The following is a 21,132-nucleotide window of genomic DNA, read 5'->3' as shown; positions in this document are numbered from 1 at the left end:
GAAAGCATAGAGAGAGAAATTGGATGGGGATGAGGAATGAGATTGAAAGTCTTCAACAATAGAAAAAAAGGCATACAGTGAAGGACATAAAAAAAAGACTCAAGTTTATCCCCCCCTGCTTCTTTCCTTTCATCCTAGTTCTGGCCATAGGTTTTAAGAGTTCAACCGATGGTGCTATTAGTAAGTAAAAATTGTAGGACAGAGGAAATATAATATCTCTACAAATACTCAACAAGGAAACATTTTTTCTTCCAGAGTATCTAAGCCACGTAAGCTGAATCTGACTTTAAAAAGATAAGAGCTAACAACTTGCCTCTGTTGAATGTGACCAAAGTTATGTGGAAAGGAACAGAAAAGGAGATGTATGATCCGTCTCTATATAGTCTATATACTGTGTAGAAGACTTCTAAACTTGCACAGCTGTTGATTTCATAAAAGCTGTGGTTCTGAATGACTCAGTTTTATTTATCTGTTCATTTATTATAGACGAGCATGTCGTGTGCCGGTATCAAAACAACTTCTTCTTCTGGATTCTGACTGAAAGCCAGTGCTTCACAAGAGCTACAGTACAGGGATTTGAATAACAGTGGCTGATTTTGTTCCATGCGTCGCACTAATTTCAGAAAAGATCACAAGTTTAAAAAAAGGAAATTTGTTTTGCATCCGTTTGGAGGGTCTGCCGAGCTGTGACGGCTGAAACTGCACCACAACATCAAAGCTAAAATGGATCCTGGCAACACAACATGAATGCTTCAGAAAGCTACATCCCAACTAACGTGATCGCACTTTTCATCCATCTATTATCTCTCGCCTCCCTTACTCTGCCAGGGGAGGGAAAGCGCAGTCACCGAGATGAGGCGTTCAACTAATGCTGAGAGTCACATTAAACATGTCAGCGATTGTACGAGTAGCATCCTCTGAAAGTCTTCCTCGAAGGGGCTGCTGGGAATGGTTCTTGAAGCCAATCAGCAGTAAACAACTCCGATCTAATGCTGACAAGGATTTGGGGCATACACACTCATACAGAAACATACTTGGCATGCAAATGTAGGATTTGTTTGTATCAAAATAATCCCATATACAAATAGGTCTGTCATTTGCATTTTAAACTCGCACCTGGGCACCCAGACAAAATCCTCAGACAGTACACACACTCAATCAAATCGGCCAAAAGGTAAAAAGCCCAGACGCAGCATTTTAGTTTCGTCTCAGCATTCCAGCCCCTGAGTCTACCCGGGTGTTCTGCCAGAGCTGCTAAACTTGATTGATCACAGGATTTGTGTCTGCTGCATTAGTCTCGTACACATCGGGCCTCCCGTGGCCTGCCAAACACTGCCGCCCATCAAAGGGCCCCTCTCAGCAAGAATCCTCAACGCTCCGCTGAGTTGCTTCACAAACACTCCTCCACCTCCCAACCTCTCTCTATCCCCTGGGTTCCTCCCCTCCACCTGCTCCATCTCAACCCCCCTCGGAGGTGTCTGCAGGGTCGCGCGTAAAGGAGCACGATTGTAACTTCTTTTTAAAAATGTTTTTAAACGAGGTAGAGCCAACAGTTTCAGGCGCCGGGGGAATAAGCATCAGCAGCTGCTTTCGGCAGACAAACAACTTGTAAGGGAGGGAATCAGAAATTAAATTGAGGGTGAGGCTATGTCGGGCTGCTTGGGGAATTCAAGAGTGGACGAAGTGATTGCGAGTACAGAGCTGGTGCACGTGTGTTTGTGTAAGCTGAGATAGAGTGTCGAGACATTCATTTTCATCAGGAATAATAACACTTGAAGGACCTGAGGGAGAGCGGTGCACAGTAGAGGAGATATGGAACACACTTGTTGAACTTAAGACCTAAAGAGGTTTTCTTTTTTAAGATTGCTTTTTCTAATGTGGGAAGATCCTGACTCTTGTCCTGACTGCTGGAGCTTCAAAGGGACTTGAGATTCAGCAAGGGGACATAAAAAAAGAGACCAATGTTCTCATCCAATGCCAGACGTCTCTAGAGTTCACCGAATACAATGAACAAAATAAATTCTATCCTCTGGCTGACAGCAAGGTGTCAAGACCAGTCCATCACAGCTTCTACTCATGTCTGCTTTCGGCAAACACACTTAGTGACATATAAGTGCCTCACCTCTAGCTCCTGACATACTTAGTATGAATCATTAGATTCATGAAGAACCCGAGAAGAATGTTAACTTAATATAAGTTGGAAATCTGACAAGTTGGAAAATGTCACTCCACTAAACTAAATTGAAGACTGAAAGCCTTTGTTGAAAGAGTGTTTGATTCCAATTCCATTCCTGATTTGATTTGAGTTAGGCTGGGTAAATCATACTCACAGACATAGAGACGAACACAAAGAGAGGCTCTAAATCCTGCGACACTGACTCACTCACACTTGAATAAACCAGACCTTGCTCAACAGTGAACGCATCTGTGAAAAGTTCAAACTTTTTCTGACTCTGCAGAGGCACACTTTATAGTATGTTGCCTCTGCATTCAGACACAAACTGCCAAAGACACACAATACAGAGAAGTTTTGCAGCACTTTGCAAACAGAGGTAATGAACTCAGTAAGTTCCAGTGAGTCTATTTCAATAGTCACGCCTCTTAGCTCCAATTAACAGTGTTTCTAGTGTAATTAAAGCAAAACTGAAGCAGCAAAAGTGCACTTATACTAGGATTGAACCTAAATATGCAGGGACTTTCTGGGGATTAAGCATGGCTCATTAATTACTTTTGGTGCACAGCATTGTGGTTTGGGGGAAAAAAATCCATTCATATAAGAATCGAGATTCTTAAACTTTGGGTCACCGGTTCTTGTCCCGATCAGACCAAAATAAATACGGAGTGAGGACTGGTACTGGTGAGGAGCCAGTTCACCTTCTAGGCCACCGAACCCCCAACTGCTCCCTGGCGCCGGCTAGACTGGCTTCCTCTCCGCTCTGGATCCTCTCAATGCAAACCCAATGTGTGCATACAGTATAACTCTGTGTAATGTATCAGTACAACATAAATGTCTGTGTGCACGATTATATGTGTGTATTTGTACAAAGAAAAGGCACGTGAGTGTAAAAAATAAGAGTGGAATTTCTGAATTTCAGGGATCAATAAAGGTCGTATTAATCTTGTTATGATTTCATGCAATGGTTTCCCACACCAATTTTTTGCAAACTGAGTAACTTCAATAAACTTGAATAACTTTTTTTCTTTTAAATAAAGTACAAGGGCGCTAACGTCACTTCCGGCCCAAATTACGGCAATGCCCACTTTCCGGGACAAAAATGCATCAGAGCGAAACGAAAAAGAATAATTCTTTCACGTCTTAAAGCTGCTGAGTCATATATCGCACCCCAAACAACAATTAAATCCTGAGTTACGGTTTCTTTACTTCCTCTACAGATAAAAGGACAGTAAAAGAAACAGTATAAGTCTATTCCGTCTGACGGTCTAATTTGAAATGATTTTCATATTTTCACGTTTTTGACGAACAGAAATATTTTTTGCTGGCATCACTACAAAGTTTTACCGGGGAAATCAGCATTTTGGTATGAGGGCACGTGTCTAAAGTAACAGGGCGCAGTGCCCCTGTTACCCAGTTCGGACAAAACCCTAGTCCCTCTATGCACAGACTTGAGAATTTATTTTTGAATCAAATTGTGACCCCATGAATCAAAATTGAATCACGAGATACCAAAATAATCAGACACCTAATATTTGGCAACACTGGCAAAGATATCTGGATCTCCTCATTAGTAGTAAAGGTCTTGTCACCTACAACAACCATGATTAAATTCAGTAGTGTGCTTTGTAACAGCCTGGTGAAATAATAAAGTTTGAGACATGAAAAAGATCTCTCCTGAGCAAGAGAAGATACAATTCAAAGTGCAGATATCCCATCATTTGTACTTGTATGTAAGTCAGACTTCCTTGTACCTGCAGTAAAATAATACACCATTACCCATTCATAAACAAACGGCCATACACAAATAGATGTGCAGAAAACAGTTTGTTATGTTCTTGTGTTTCATTAGTTAGCAGCAGGGGGCCAACCGATCATCATTCAGTGTGTCCTGGATCTGTCTAAAACACCAGCACACACACAATTACACACCTGGAAGTATCCCTAAAGTATTGTTTTAACACATTCAGAATGAATATTATTGATTGTCCTGGTGTGCCTCCAGCTTAGCATTCCGACTGCAAATTCATTATCCACATGAATATTTATATGATTTAGTGGAAGGAAAAGTAATTAGCCAAGCTGCAATCCTACAGATGTGAAAATGAACATTGTGTCTAGCTTTACGGTACCTAAAGAATTGTCAGTGTTCCAATGGTGTATTTTAACTTATGGCTCTCCCTACTGCAAACACAACCCTATGCACTCCTTAGTTGTGCTATACCAAACCCTGCTTCTATACCTCTTTGTTAGGATCAATCATCAAAAATGTAGATGCTTTGTTAAAGTGAAACCATTTTAAAGGGGCCCTATTCTGCTTATTTTCAGGTTTATATTTGTATAAACTTTGTATAAATATGTGTATATATTTGTGTTCCTCAATTTTGACATGTTTACATGCTTAAATGTTCAAAAAGCTCTTTATTGTTCTCATTCTGCCTGTGATGCGGCAACTTGTTTCACCCTCCGCCTGAAACCAGAGCCCAGTCTGCTCTGATTGGTGAGCTGGTCGTCTGTGTTTTTATTGGTTAACCGCAACCTTCCCATATATTCCGGAATAAGACCCACATTCTTTTTAATGACATTTATTTGCTTTACTCATTTAGTTAAAAAAAAAAAAAGTTGTATTCTTACCTGAAGAGAATGAGGTTATTATGTGTTTGTTTTTATGTTGCTGTATGACAAAGCCGACTTTTTGCGTTGTTGTTGTTGTTATTGTTCCTGTTGTAAAGTATGTAATATGATCTGCACAACTGTAAAATGACACTGCCACATCCCAACCGCTCTGTCATCCCTTACAATTTGTGTTGGAGCGCATCACTATGTTACAGAAATAAACAAAGGAGTCCAAACAATGCATTTCAGGCATGGGGGTGTGTGGGAACTTTGGGATTTTAGCCTTGGCAAACCGTTTACATGCAGAAAAACCTATATAACAGTACAGGGAAGGTAAACACAAAAGCATAAAAGTGCCCCTTTAATGTTTACAATCACAACAAGGTGCCATTTTCATACAGTACCTTGTAAGAGCAATGTCCCTCTTTATTGTTAAGAGTTACTGAGAGTTTTGTCTTATGATGTCCTCAAAAAGCTTCTGAAAGAAACTTTTACTTATTGAACTGAAAGAACCGGAAAGCTTAGAGAGGAGTCCGGGCAAACCCTGCTGCTTTTAATAACATTACTTTACTTGAAGGAATGAAGATACAGTGATTGGTGGAAAGGTGACCTGGCTGGGACAGTGAATGTGAAATGAAATATTCATCAGTACACAGAAGTGCTTTTATCTTTGGGTTTCTACAAAATGCTGACACAAGGCAGGAGCTACACAAAGAACAACTGACCTGTCCTCTGAACACCCTTTTAACTTCTTTCAGACTTAGAAGTTCTCTTTTGATACCAGTTATTCACATCTGACTTGCCTGTCAAACTGCAATGACATGAGACAGTTCTCCGTTCTAAGTTAAACCTTTTTCCACTTGAGACGTTCAGGGCGCTATGAAAATACAATAGGCGTTTAGGGTGGTAAAAGCGCAAGGCGCTCAGCAAGCAAATGCAATGTGAAAACGCTTTAGTGTTACTGAAAACAATCACAAAAAGCCGCCCCAGGCTACCAAAACATGCTCTGTCTAGTCAGAGCCTTAGGGTTTTTTGTGACCCCAGATATCTGAGAAACAGATTTGGCTAACCTAGCTGCCAAGTTCAATCTAGATCAACTTTGCATATAACTCTCTATATGCAAATATAAATGGAGGAAGAGCAGCAACACTACGTGAGTCAGTAAGTCAGCATCTTTTTAGATCTGATGTTACAACCTTCCCAATAAAAGCCAAAAGAAAGCCAAAGTTGATGAAGAAAAAAAATAAAATACAAACGTTATTCTAAGGAGGTTTAATATATATCTTCTTAGGGTAAGGGTTAAAATTCTCTTCTCAAATGTAACCAAAGCAGATTCAATTAACATCTTTAGGAGGAATCATTATCTATTGCTAACAAATTACATTTTGGTTCCTAATACATATACAATACATATAGTTTAACAATATCGATGAAGTTTTCAGGAGCAAACTGAAATCAAATGAAAGCCCTGAGGATCCCGGTCACCGCACTAAAATCCCACCCTGAGGCTGAAGGAAATGTTTTTAGAGTTTCTCTTCAGCCACATGTGGAGCTGGTTCTCCTGCCCAGAATTCAGATGTGAAACTTAAAAGGTAACCCGTTGCCCTAAAGGACTTAAACGTCAAGCAGAGCAAGAAAATGAATCTACAGGAAGCAAGGAAAGCAGAAAGCAAACTACTCAGATTCCAACTACCAATCTAACTTTAACCTTAGGGATATGAATCTCCAACAGGAGTCAACTTTGACAAAAGCTTTCAACATGTTATAATGAGGACTGGTAACAAGTGAAACTATGAAAATAGGTCAGGAGCAACCCAATGAAAGTGATAATATATCTGCGGCTGTTGCTCCATTTCCAATAAAGAATCCTCAAGAGGTGCGTTAGATTTATGTCTTCAGGAGAAATCCAGACGGAGCGGAGCAGGAGGGCGCACACTTAACAGCGGGTGGCTATCCTCAATAAACCTGTGTCCTTTAAACCGCGGCAAAAAATGATTGCTATAATTTCACTGAAATCCTCGTTGTTCAACACTGCTTTACCAGTTGGATCAGTTGAATGCTGCTGCTGCTACAGACAGATGGCTGCAGAGGCTTGCATTGCCAGATGAGAGGCTGTCACACATTCAAATTCCTGTCCTGACCCAATAAATAAACTATGTATTGGGTCAGGACAGACGTAGAGCCCAGGATGTTAGCTTATAGAGCAACTCTGCTCACCATACAGCTGTATGCAGCTGCTGCTATTTTTCACTATTTCCACTGAATCCCAATGCTATTGGCGTCTATTAATTTAATCTGATAACTTTCGCCTCTGGGTTTTGATCATCCGTTTTCATATTGACTTAATTACTCAAGTTGGACGGATTAAAGTTTTGTTTCTTGTCTGTAAACGTGCTCTGCATGCCAGTGTCTGTACCACAATACAGCTGTGTGACTGCCCTGGTTCAAATCTGGAGCCACACAAGGAAATGAAATATTATGTTTTCATTCAATCAGATCACATCATGTAATTTCGGGGCATAGCTATAATAAGACAGCCTTAAGCTGTGTCCCAAATTTAGGGCTTCCTCCTTTTGAAGTACACATGGTATGATTTGATACATTTTAATGGGTTGGCAAGGCTGTCACATTTGTAGTTTGCCAACACAACCACTAAATCCCATTCCTGTCACCGGACGCTGTAGAATCTGTAATTGGATTGCACTGAAAACTTTCTTTTTTGTTTTGTTGCTGGAATTGCTTCAGATGACTTCAGCAGTTTCGACAAACTTGTTTACTGTTTTGATCTGGACCTGTAAGAGCTTCAAGTCATATTGGCCAGGGAGTGCATGCTGATTTATAAAAAGTCCATCACATGAAAAGGAATAGCTGATGGCAGACTCCACAGTGCTGTAGGACACAATCAAACTAAAAGTCTTCCAACAAGTTATTTCGATTTATGATCAAGCCACACTTTGTATTGGTTCTCTGACACCCATCTATGTTGTGAGAATGCTGTCATCTAGGTTTATAAGTGAACAACTGGGGGTTGATATTTTCATATCTATCTGTCCCAGTTTTCTCTAAAAGCACATTTACTGTATACTACATGTCATTTGGATGACAGCCAATGGAAACTCAAATATCAATAATTTACAGTTTTAATAAATTATTTAAGATTTCTCGCACTTGTGCATGTGGATTAAGAAACTTGGTTAAAAATTAAAAATGTTGTTTCAGTTAAAAAATAATATAAACATTTGAGATCTCCGGGTCGATAAAGTAAGTCTTTAAACATTCACCATGTAGGCATGTTACCAATTGAGCTAACAGTATAACCTCTCAAGCTGAATCAGTGATATTTAAAGTACACTCAGTGTAAAACGCAGGTGAAAACCATGTTGAATTAAACATAACCTTTTCATACCTTGGGAACAGTTTCTCATAATGTTAGCACTATGATTGAGAATCTTGCAGCCACCTTGAAGGTCGATGACATTCACATGGGATGGGAGATACAAAATAAATAAAGAATGACTTACCTCCCACCCTGTCTACCTCTACATACAATACATTATTATTGCAACCATAGGAAACCTTAGCTGTTTTTAATATAATCTGTTTTAACAAGGGAGTAAAAATAAATGGTTTTAGGGCCCGTCTTAATCATGAATTAAACTAATAATACCTCCTCCTCAAGGCTTCAAAAAGGGTCTTTCAACTCATTCATTTTATTCCCCGCTCTAAGTGCTCATTTTCAATAAGGCAGCGCATACTTTTAGTGTAAATTACTCAAATGAAACACTGTTGTTCTGCATTTGAATAAATACATGGCAAACATGATGTGTAATTAGATAAAAGACTTTCCTATGTTTAGTATTAACTATTCATGTGCATGAAACATATCCGTGATTAAGATATTAAAGCAGCATAGCTGTTGAGGAAAAAAGGAGTTCACAACATAATTATACACTTCTAGGCTGGCCCTGGTTAAAAACGGTCAGGGCTTGCTGGAGGCTTCATGTGCGTCCTAAAACAGAAATGGACTCGGACTCTGGAGGCTTTTTTTTTTTTCTGGAGCGACCTGAACTGAGTGTAAGAGCTGGAGTAACTTTGTACTGATTGAAATTTGTGTAGTATTAATAATTTTGCTTTGGAAGGTTGATGGAGTGAAATGACCAGTACCTAAGTGGCAGCCATGAGAAGAACAGTACGGATTCTGTAGATGATAGGAAAGGTGCATCAAACCTCGTTTCATAATCTCCTATAGTTTAGGAAACACTGCTCACCCTTTACCAAAATAAAGAAGAAAATGCCGTCCCACAATACCTTGCGGCCGCAACATTTAATCGGACACAACATTTGGCTATTCGCAGAGCCCCGATCGTGACCAACAAATGCAGCTCATCTAAGTTACGATATGAAGCATTTTACAACCTATTCTGTAACTTGCCAAAGTGCTTATATGTTTAAACTTTCAACACTATAAAAATTGCCAAAGGCAGACTCACATCCAAAGCCAGGATACCCTAAGTGATTATGGTATCCATGTGGGGGTTACTTTGAATCTAACCACCAATAACAGTTTTTGCCAATTGGTGAAACTATGAAAGTGAATGCTGGGACATAAGCATCAAACCCCTTGACTGCTTATGAGCATGATAACATCTTTACAGCGCAATCCACATTAGACCTTCCTCCCAACTAGATTCAGTCTTTCTATCTAAGGTTTTCTAATGGATTTTTTAGGTTGGTTGCACTTTTTACCAACATTTAGCTTCTCAGTGAGCTTATCAATTAAAGCAGTGGTGTCTGGTTATTGGAGTTTCACAGCTTGGGTTTAAATGCAGGCAGCGTGTGTTCTCAATATGTCTGCAGATGATAAGGTAATATGGAAGAAGTCACTACTTGAAATTTAATGTTCTGTACCTGCAGTAATTGAACGTTTCTCAATACTAAATATTAGGCGACTGTGGTGCAGGGGATAAAAAGGTGTCGACCAATCTCAAGTTCAGCAGTGCAATCCGGCAGTGAACATTACATCAAAGTTTACTTGAGCAAGACAGAAACATACACTATAATTCCGTATGTCTACATTACAGTAATGCAATGTGTTCAATTTCCTGCATGTAATGCAATGTAGCTTTAAAAGTGATGATCGGGATTGAAAACTAGACCTGCGAACATTCCAATAACCCTAGAACTGCCGATGGGGTTCTTTTTGACCCCCCTATCGCAACAATGTCAACACTCGCAGAGATAGACTTTTTGAAACATTTAATTGGTTCATTTTCATACTTTCCTCATATACTAAGTAGGGCTTAACAAAAACAATAACATATTTATAACTAGTCTAGCTTGTTCCAGAGGTAGATAAGATTCCTAAATGTGATAGGTCTGACCCGGGAGAGCTGCGTGTTCACTGTCAGCAGCAACTAACATTATTTAGCAGCCATCATGGCTCAATATTCCTGGAAAATATTTTTCTAGATAAACCTATATGTAAGATATACCATTGGGTATGTAGAACAATCAGTTTTACATGAATCTACCACTCCCCTATTGTGAAAGAGAAGAAAATAGGAGCTAAACTTCAGAAAAAGCAGTTCTGCCTTAAAGGTCAGCCCACCTCAAGTGAGCCACAGTTTCAGCTAACTTCAGGGCTAACTATTTCACAGTAGGTGGCAGCAAGAGACAGAGCTTGGGTCTGAGGATTTCAGCATGTATTCACAAACTGTGAACATGCTGCTAACGTCAGTCTTATAAAACAATTGCGGAAACCCAGACAGTGGCATGCAGGGTAGAGGTGGGACGGAAGCGACAATGACAACAGAGACAACAAGGTAAAAAAGGTGGATGAGGATGGCACAGTGAAATGGAAAGAATATCGAAAAAAGGGCAGACGGAGAGCTGGGAGGAATAGAGCTTAGAAAAGGCAAGGATTAAAGCAGTCACTGCAGAAAATTAAATAGGCCATTTCACTGTGTGTGCACACAGATCGAAATATAGATGTGAAGTTAGAAAGAATAATACGCAAAAGCAAGAATAGGGAACAAGTCTTGTCAAAATAGGGAGCCATAGTTTGAGATGAATGCTCAGAGAATAAAGAATACAGAGAAGAAGAAAAACGACAAAACCTTAAAAACCCAGTAACACGATAAGCAAATTCAGGGCACAAGTGCTTCATCGTGGAGCCATTCTGACGGATAACTAATTTGTGCTTTAAGCGCGCAACAGAAGTGCCCTGCAGCATCTCACCACTCCCCCGCCAGGTCTGCCTCAAGTAGAAGTGATGGCAATTTTCCTTCCAAGGGTTTCCAAGAAGTGTTTTCACAGCAGTCTCCTTCTTTATACCTCTTTGTTTGTTATGTTTGTGTGTGTGGGGGGAGTTTTTAAGTCATGCAGATTTTGTGATGAGGGACTTCAGGGTTCCTGAACAAAGAAATAAACACAGACAGTAATTTGTAGCTTCAGTACATCTGGACATGATCAACACCTTTGTTTTGGTACTAAAGAAAACTTCTGGTCCTATAGTTTTGACAAGTCTCAATTTGTATCCTTATAAGCGCAATAGTCGGATAAGACGTAATTGTGTCATACTATTAGGCATGACAAGAACAGCTACAGCAGAACTGCCACTAACTTCACATTGGAGGAGACCAAAAAGGAACACAGCATCATTCGGCTTGGGCATCACCCACTATACGACGGCCTTTAATCGCCATAGTTGTTAAATAATTTTCACTTGATAAACAGTCTGGGCTAGTTGGTTCAGATCAAAACATGATAAACTAAAATCCTCATATGTTGCAAGGTTGATATTTACAAGATCTCACTGGTGCAGGAATAATCCTAAAACGTGGAAAGAGTTAACATCTTACCACTTAGGGTTCCCTTGGTTCAAAACCAATGTTTTTTTTACTTGTTTGGGATTATGTGCCCTGAAATAAGGTCTGTGGTTAACACAAGCTAACAAGATTTTCACGTTCTGTTCTACAACATAATGCACCAGTAAATACCCAAATCGTGAATGACCGAAGTTTCCGTCATCAAGCAGACACAAGTCCGCCTTTAGCTTGGCGGTGGTAATGCGCTGCCATTCAGCTGTGAAGTACTTTGTTTATAGCCTAACATTAGCTTTTTATTTCTGTCGATTGCATTTATGCTTCAAAAATCACTAAGTGCTGTTTATATGTGGAGATTGCCTGCTGAACAAAACACGTTGAGGACCATAAACTTCCTAACTTCCTTGTTGGACTACACAAAATTCGACATCACTACACCACTCCATTGTGGTGTTGGCTTGGGATGATTTACCTATGTCTCCCCTCATGGATAAACTGTGTAATCTTTCCATGCTGTTACATTAACAGAAGCATACAACAGCCATCAGTTTAAAAGATGTATATAAAGATAATCAGTTTTATAAGACATCCCTCACTGGCTTTCCTCCAATACCAAATACTTGCCCACTTTTGTTAATAACCTGCAATACAGATACCATTTTTCTAAGGTAATAACTAATAAGGAATTGAGAATAAGAAACTTTTTCTGGTCCAAAATATGACACCAGGTCACAAAGTTACCAAATTGGCAGAGGCGTGAAACGAGTCTGCTTGTGGCCGATAAAATTAGCTCATGACCAGTGCAAGGTCGGAGCATCTGATGTGGGCCAGCACCAAATTAGGAACCCAGCAGGCTGTTAGCTGCACCTCCCCCTCCTCCCCTCCTTTTATCTCTCTGCCTCCTTCACTTCCTCTTCATATCTCAATCTCCCTCCCTCCATCCAGCGCTTACCTCTGTGTCACATAGCCTTAAGCTCGTCGGAGAAATATGGCAGCACTTGAGAGTATCGCTAGATATCCACAGGGGGACATGAGTCATGTAATGAATTCAGACCAAGGGTATAGATGTTGAGACAAGAGAGGGAGCCGCTGGTTATCCAACCAAAAACTGCTGTGTGTGTGTGTTTGTGTTCACGTGTGTGTTTTTGTCCCAATTTTTAATTATGCAAACATTTCATGGATATAGTTTATCCATGTCACTCTGTTGCAGCAGTAATCCACAGGATGCTGCTTTCTGCCATTACTTTGATGCTAATTGAAGTGATATTTTGGGTCTTTGAAATCTAATGGCTCTGATGATTCATGAACTATGCCATCCCAGTTTATTAAACCTAGGGGTCATCTTCACTTCAAACACTTAGTTAGGCCTTCTGTCCTCTGGAAACACAGTAATGAATTAGTGGTTCCCAAATAATCAAATTATTTGGTAATCATCATTACTTCATCTGAGATATCAAGTGACACATCGTATTATGTGAAAGTAAAAGGTAATCACTTTCTCTTTGTATGATGTTCCTTTCAGTGAAAAACTGTTTTCCTATGATATTTTCGCACTGCATCATTGTCGAGTTGTAAAGATGTGTTTAATTGTGCACTATTAGATTAATGTCCAGCTTCTTTGATAATGAACTCATCGGTTTGTGTCCTTCTTCTGGAAAAAAAAGTACATTTCTGATTACAGCCTTGGAAATGTGAAGTCAATGTACTTGTTTTTTAAATGTTTTGACATTAAACAAACAAGCAATGAAACAACATACTCTTGGCTTTCTGAAACATTCATTTCTGACATTCTTCATCATTTTCTAAAACTTCTAGAAATCTTTTCCGACTAAAATCTTTGAATCGGAAAAAATAATCAAGTTTTAGGCTTTGGTTTAGAGGGCCCTATGTTGTTTTTTTGCCTTCCCTGTAGTCTCTTCAATAGGTTTATATAAATGGTCTGCAAAGGCTAAAGTCCCAAAGTTCTCTCCAGAGGGAATTTCTCTACCACATACCCCTCCTGCCTGAAACGCCTCCATTGGACTCCTTGGTTTTCTTCCATAACATAGTGACATCAGTATGTAACACTGACGCTTCTATTGGATAGCGTTAAACACATTGCATGTGATGGGCTAAGGGGCGGGACATCTTTGAGCAGTAGACGAATCACAACAGAGCCGACCAGCTAACCAATCAGAGCAGACTGGGCTCTGGTTACAGGCAGTATGACAAAAATAAAGACCTTTTTAACTTTAAAGCGTGTAAACATGTCACAGTACAGGCAAAAAATACAAATATGAACATATATTTATAATAGCTTATAAAATAAAATGTGTACTTTTCCATATTTGTATTCCAGCATTAAATCAGAGTGAAACATAATATACCTAACAGATGGTGATTTTGGTGCTGTGTAATTTGGTTGTCTGCGAACAACTGTAGTCACACAAATAGCACAAAGCAAAACGGTACATTCTGTTGTCGCCCTGATAGAGAAAAACAACCCGGTGACTCGGCCCTGGTCTATTTAAAAAGGAGAGAGAAACAAGGATGTGTCATTTATTCCTCCTTAAGCCAACCCCGGCCATAACCACCATATAAAACAACATGCTGTTACCCAATAAATCCCAACTCTGTCACCACACAATGTTTTTGTCAAATAATAAACTGAGCACAGTAACAATATAATCATTCATTGTTAATCGACCACATCACATTTGGCCATTTGTCTTGTGTTATAAGCTGTCAGGGAAAATAATGCCTTTCTATCCGTCACTGTTGGTGCGTCCCGTTATTATCAAATTCCCTAACAAAGTACTTATTCATGTATTACATTAAACCAAAGCCATAGAACTTTTAATAGTGTGATTGTTGGTGCTGTTCAGACCTTCAGTGAGCAGGTTAAGGGTTTATATCTTGACATGTTGCTTTAACCTACCTTCTTAGCCCATCTGTGATTGTATTGTCTTAATAAACACATTTCCCTCGGGTCATGGAAGTAACGCATCATCCTCTAGGAGCCCAGCAGTGCCTGCCAGAGCAATACATTTGTGCGGTTATCAGAGCTAAAACCAGACCGGAAATGTGTTAACGCTCTTGCATTTCCATGTTCCCTTTTCTCAAGTCAATGCTCTTTTGTTAGACACCTGAAGTAAGACTGTGGTAAAACCAAGCTATAAGATCTTCACATTTTGTTCACAGCATTACATATGTCAGGAAATACCCCACTTGTGAATGTACAAAGGTTTTAGGTATCTCTAAAACAGCGCTTGCTTACAAGTGGCTAATTCAGACTACTAAATGTCAGTTTACCTTTAGCTTAGCGGTGGAGAAGTTAGCCATGCGACCGTGATGTAATGTAGTTTATATTTAAAGCATTTATTCAATTGTTTACTTCTGGCGATTGCATTTTCACAAAAAAAAGTGGTGTTAATAGTGGGTGTCTGCAATATTCCAAAATCCAGATAAATGAATCCCACTGGTAGTTGTAGAGGGAGCAATTGTGATGTTTAAATATGGGTTTGCACACAAAACTACATCATCATGTAGTTTATACCACTCTATAAAGCTAAATCAAAATGTTGCTTCCACTACGGCATGACATGTTGTCTTGTGTTCACAAATGCATTACATTTTTGTGAGCTTGCTTTAATTGATTTGCTTGTTTTTGGAAGGTAGGTTAATGCTTTCACTTTTATGTTTACAGAGCATGACTTTATATGTGGAATAATGGGGGGGAACACATTTGCATATTGTGCCAAATGTAATATCTGTGGAAATCTCCTGAAATATGTGCAGTGAAAGCAGTTGCTTCAGAAAGTAATCCAACTTATTATCTTGACATTGCGTGTAAAAGTTGTTGAATGGAGCTTTGGATGTTGTGAAATGGAAGTTTGGCTACATTTTCCTTAATTCGTCAGCATTTTATGTGCAATACCCTGCTGACAAGAGTGTAGGGCTGCCCCCGATTATTTGACTAATGGTTAGTCAGCGGAAAAAAAAAAATGTGTCGACTTATTTTTCATTAGTCGAAAAAGAGCTGTGCCTGGTCCTGAAGTTATTTTGTCGGGCAGGATATCCAAAGTGTGCGATCCCTCTGAGCATGTAAGGGACAAGCCCCAAAAGGTGACATACAAATACTGCTCAAAAAAAAGTTGCCTCCGTATCCACGCCATCATAACAAAACCCAGAGCTTAATTATCCCCAACAACATGTGTTCCTTCCTCACACTCGGAGGAAAACAGTGAGTCAGGCAGTAGCCTAGCTTTGTATCAACATATATAAACCTATACTATATAATCATTCTGAGCTCAGGAAACGATCAATTCAAGCTTTCATTTCATGATCAGGGCGTAATGTGCGGAGGGATTTTTGCTGATGAGCATATTTGTCGCTGTATCCTGTGTCATATTTATTGGGTTGTTTATTCAGATATGAATTATAGAAACTAAAACTAAATGCTCAGTGTGTGTCCTCGCTGCTTGTTCACACACACATTAAGAATCCTTACCAGAGCTTCTGCTGTGACTCTCATGTGCTTTCTACATGTAGAGTTTAATTTATATTTCAACGGTTAATTATTACAGTTGTATTTTATATTTCATGTGAAGCACAAAGCACCATCCTATTATAATAAGGTTCTTTATCAGCCTTTCAAACTGAAACCATTTTGGGGGAAGAAAAAAACAATATTATGATTTCTTGTTTTCATAAATCATAATATGTCATATCGCCTGAATTGACGACTACTAGTGGACTAGAAACATCTTGAGTCGAGGGCAGCCCTACAAGAGTGCATAAAACTTATCAGAACAATAGCATAATAACAATATAACATAATATCAGCATTAATCCATTTAATATGATTGTATAGAAAACAAGAAGTAACTTATATTCAGTCGCAGAGTCAAAACTTGTGTGATCATTCAATCCTCGCACTAAACCATCACCATTTTTTAGACAGGGAACATCAAAGTGTCACTGTTATTCAAAGAAGAGTGCTGCATCTGATTTAAGATGTTCCCTGACTGAAGTGCCTTTTAAAGGACAAACTCCCCTTTTTTACAACTCCTGTCTGCCGCACAGATAAAAACCTCCATTTCCCATCACAGGATAATAATAAGAGATGACAACACTGACACACTAACAACCAAGCAGAAAGCCTGCCTGTCTATTTCTTTTACTGAAAACACACTGGAAAGCAATTGTTACATCATGGCAAAGTAGAGCCTTAAAATATAGACAACCGATATAGCTAAGCTAATCATAGCATGTTTAATGTAAAGAAATCACTTCCCAATAAACTAACAGAGCTGTAAAATATGAGGAAAATTAACAATTACATTGAATATAAGCACCATTATGAGATAAATTAACCTATAACACAGCTTCCTGAATACTTGGTCAATTTGGTCATTTCAGAGGTTGATGATTTCCATTCACAGACCACTGCCAAGGAAGATCAAGGGACTATGTGCGGTCATATCAATCCTCAGAGTTTGGTCAATTTAACGTCAGCTGTGGGCGACATTAGTTTTTGTCATCACAAAAAACATTGGAACACTTTTTGATTATTCATTTTTGAGTGGGAATTGAACCCCTGACTTACTGATTGGTGCCCATTTTTCGCCCTGAGCCACCAGCCGCCACATTTATACTTGCTGTACTCTCAGCTTGGTCAAAAAATCTCTGTATGCATTATCGGAAACACATCTTTCAAGATATGTTTATTGTGTATTTTCCTTTTGATATTTGTTGGATTTGAGGAAGGTGTTTTACATTTGCTGATTACACACAGCTTATCGATCTGTTCAAACAAATAACATTGAGACAAACTACCCCCATAAACAAACGATATATTCTGCAGCTCTAAGTATCCTACTCTCTGTGCACTCACTCACCTCTGATAATTGTTTCAGAGCTAGTTAATTGTACAGTGAACTCAAATCGACTTGAACCAATCCCTACTCTGAGTGTTTCCCTTGTGGACTGCTTCCATCGAGCCGCACAGTGTTCGATATTACAGTTCTACTCTTCTGCAGACAAGCTGTTCAGCTACTTCTGTGTGTCCCAGGTGTTGATGCGTAACACAATGGGACAGGAGAACTATAGCCTTTACTTTACATTGCATTGTCCGTGGGATAGGAACAACCCTGAAGAGCAGAGTGAGTCATTAAAACTAGCAAAGACAAAGAATCGCATATGTAGTCATACACTGAGGACGGACAAAGGACGAGAGAAATGGGACAATGAAGCTGAAGGCCACATTTTACGGATGACTAACACAAAGAGAGAAAAAATAATGAAACATTATGTTCAACATTTGCTTTACGATTGGATAAAGTGTGACTGGCTACAAAAGACATGAATGGTGAACTGAAGTAGATATAGAGAACAGCACACACACACACACACACACACACACACACACACAGATTAACTGACAGAACACGATACCCACAAATTCTGAATGGCTTGTAAACCTGGAAGAATTGCAAACTTTGCGACTATCTCAAACATACAGCGTATGATCTGTTGTTCAGAGACATCACAAAAAAGTTTGGTACACCTATGTCCTTTCCTTTGGTAAATGATGGTCTATTGTACCCTATGCTAAAGAATAAGATAATAGATAAGATAAGAAAGGAAGCGTTGAAGAAGCTTTGCTTTGGAGGACTCCACCAGCTCTTATCATGGATGGCAGTTTGATACTCTGAGGTCATTTCACTCAGTCAGCAAAAAAGAAAGATGGGATGGCAGCCAAAAACTTCCTACATCTACTCAGCAAAGAGAAGATGAGTTTAACATTGCTCTTGGTCTGAAATATAAGGCAATTTTAAAATGTTAAATGCAGAAAATAACACCACAGTTTTTATGTGTAATTTTAAGTGTATAAGAAAATACCATTGTTTTAGGGGGATATAGGTGTCAATATTTCATGCACTGCAATTATGTTGCAAACAGACAGGGGCAACATCCTCATGAAAACATTGTCTTCTCTTAAACAATTTTCCCAAGTGTAACCCTAACACTAAACCTAATTTAATCCCAATAAAAGTGAAATCTGATATCCTGAGAGCTCTTTTTTGGATCTTGATAAAGCTTAGCTCTTAGCTCTAAAAGTAGGAAGTGGTAATTCATTATTACTTTCCTGTTTAGAGACTGTTAATACTGTATGTATGAACTCTGATGCGGGCGCTATAGATTTTAATATTTAGTTCTGCAAATGATATTCCATCAGTGAGTCACTAAACAGGCATTGGTGGAGCCACTGAGGATAATAATCAACTTACTAGCATCACATGATATTTAAGTGTTAGAATGTAATCACGATGCGTACTTGAACACAACTGTTGAACTTAATGCCTTTAGCTTCTTTTTTTGGATCCAAAAAAAAACCGTTTCACAACCCAAGAAACACATTTTGCACTGCAGGCAGACAAATGAGTTTAGGTGTACGAAACTCCTCTCCCATTAAAAACAAGTACACTGTCTTATTTGACACTTTGATTGCAAGAGTCTGTTGTTTTACTTTCTATTGATGTCAGTTATTAAATTTAACGCCATTTCTAGAAGTTTGAATTTAGTTTGAATTTCATTATTGCTACTTCTGTTCTTAAGATGATATCTCTTGGGCTGCATTTAATATCATTGCAGAGAGTCAGATATTACGAATCTTCTGAAATCAGCTGGCAAGTAATAATTCCATCCCAGGTAATTTTCATTTTATTTCAGCATTCTTTTTTTTGTTGTTGATGGAACTTCTTAAACCTTCAGTAGATGTTTTTTCTGTAAGGCAGGAGAAACAGACAACCCAACATTTGTACGTTCAGATGGCGAAGCACAGGGGCTTTTCTTTAGTATGAGGACGCTAAGCTAATTTTTGGCCAAAATTACGGCCCGCCCACTTTCCCGGGTAAATAATGTATTAGAGCGAAAAGTCATATAATGCACCTCAAACCATAAATAAATCCCGAGTTAGGTTTTTACATGCTCAATAGAGTTAAAGGAACTGTAGAGTTAGGTAATGACTCTCTGTGGGTAAAAGTTTACTATGTAATCTCAACCAAAAGAAACTTGAATGTGGTGGTGTTATTACAATGAACAATAATTCTGTTGAACTCAGTCGCACCGGGTGGGTGTGAGTAGTTCAATTTTGAGGCAAATTGCAAAGCACTTTTGGCCGTTTATTTAATATTAACTTTTCTGTTCGACCTTTGCTGAGTTTCTGGCAAAAGGGCAGACAATCTGTAATGAGGCTGTAAATGAAAAAAAGGGACTTTATTAACATTTTCTGCTTACAATGACAGAATTCATATGAGCTATTTCCCAGCATCTACTCATCATTCTGTCCACTACAGCATTATGGCCTATTGGATTTGCAATATGTGGTTCAGTGTTGAAAATACAGCCAGAGATGACCTTTAACAACAAGAGTTAAAAAAGCACCTAGGCTCATTTTGTGCATTTACTGCAGGTTTAGTATCCTTACCTGTCTGATGGCGCACAGCAGCTTCCCATAGCAGAACACCATCACCAGGAACGGTCCGATGAGGCAGAACAGAAACAGGCAGATGATGTAAGATATGCTATTCGCCGTCTTGGCTGTCCAGTCCACAGAGCAGGTGGTCCCAGGACCCTCTGGGCCATATTTGCTCCAGCCAAAGAGTGGCGGCAGAGTCCAGACAAGGGAGTAGACCCAGGACAGGACGATGCCCTGGGAGATCTTCCGGTAGTTGGAGGAATCCGCCTCAGTGGGCGCCACCATGGTGCTGTAGCGTTCATAGGAGAGGACCGCCAGGGAGATCAGGGACACAATGCCTACAGGGGGGACAGGGCACAAACATAGGTAAACCACATTGGGTATAGATTCGGTCCCATAGCGTGTAGAAAAATATTGACCTGAGTTGTGATATCTGCCAAGACTAACACCGGAGCTCTTTTTTAATTAAAATAGTGACATTTATAAGATGTGTAGGCCAAGTAGGCTTCACATACAAACAGGTGTAGGAGTATATATTGTTATGGCAACTCCATTAATGTTTTAAAAAAAACTTGAGCAAATCAAGTACACAGCAACTAAAGTAGATGTATATACTTAAATGTAAAAGTAATAAGAACTATTCATATAGGGAAAAACCCAATTAGAACATCTGCATAGGCTTTCCAAGGGGAATGTTTGGAAGATTGAAAACAAATAGATACAAAACGTTTATTACCATTAAAAATCAACATAGCATGATGGTCTGGAAGAACTGTAGCAGCTTACTTATTTTTCATCAATGGTCAATGCACACTGCAGAGCCCCACTTTTGGAGCTTGTTAAAAGGCCACTGCAAACAAATGCCCAATCTACACTCATACTACTTCTAGGATTAGAAATAAAAGTACTAGAGACATGTTCAGAAGTATCTACCCTATCAAAAAAGTTCCAAATGAATCCTCCGGTCATAAATTGCTGTGTCAAGGGCTTATTTGAAGCACTGGGTGTAACTTTCATCCCCCGTTTATAGAGCCAACAACAGGCCGGCCATGTTTGCC

At 39.2% G+C, this 21,132-nt stretch overlaps 1 protein-coding gene across 1 annotated transcript in view; it reads right to left on the bottom strand.

The window, feature by feature from the left end:
* Positions 1-21,132, bottom strand: part of LOC134866223 (opsin-3-like) — a 60,137-nt gene that overhangs the window by 24,717 nt on the left and 14,288 nt on the right. Inside the window, exons 2-3 of the mRNA XM_063886262.1 lie at positions 20,084-20,412; positions 5,589-5,600 (exon numbers count right to left, since the gene is read on the bottom strand). Coding sequence (XP_063742332.1) covers positions 5,589-5,600; positions 20,084-20,412 — 341 coding nt within the window. The remainder of the gene's footprint in view (positions 1-5,588; positions 5,601-20,083; positions 20,413-21,132) is intronic.

The sequence above is a fragment of the Eleginops maclovinus genome, chromosome 6 (assembly GCF_036324505.1).
Source record: "Eleginops maclovinus isolate JMC-PN-2008 ecotype Puerto Natales chromosome 6, JC_Emac_rtc_rv5, whole genome shotgun sequence".
NCBI lineage: Eukaryota > Metazoa > Chordata > Actinopteri > Perciformes > Eleginopidae > Eleginops > Eleginops maclovinus.
Note: the sequence above shows the minus strand (reverse complement) of the source record. Positions and strands in the feature narration are given on the sequence as shown.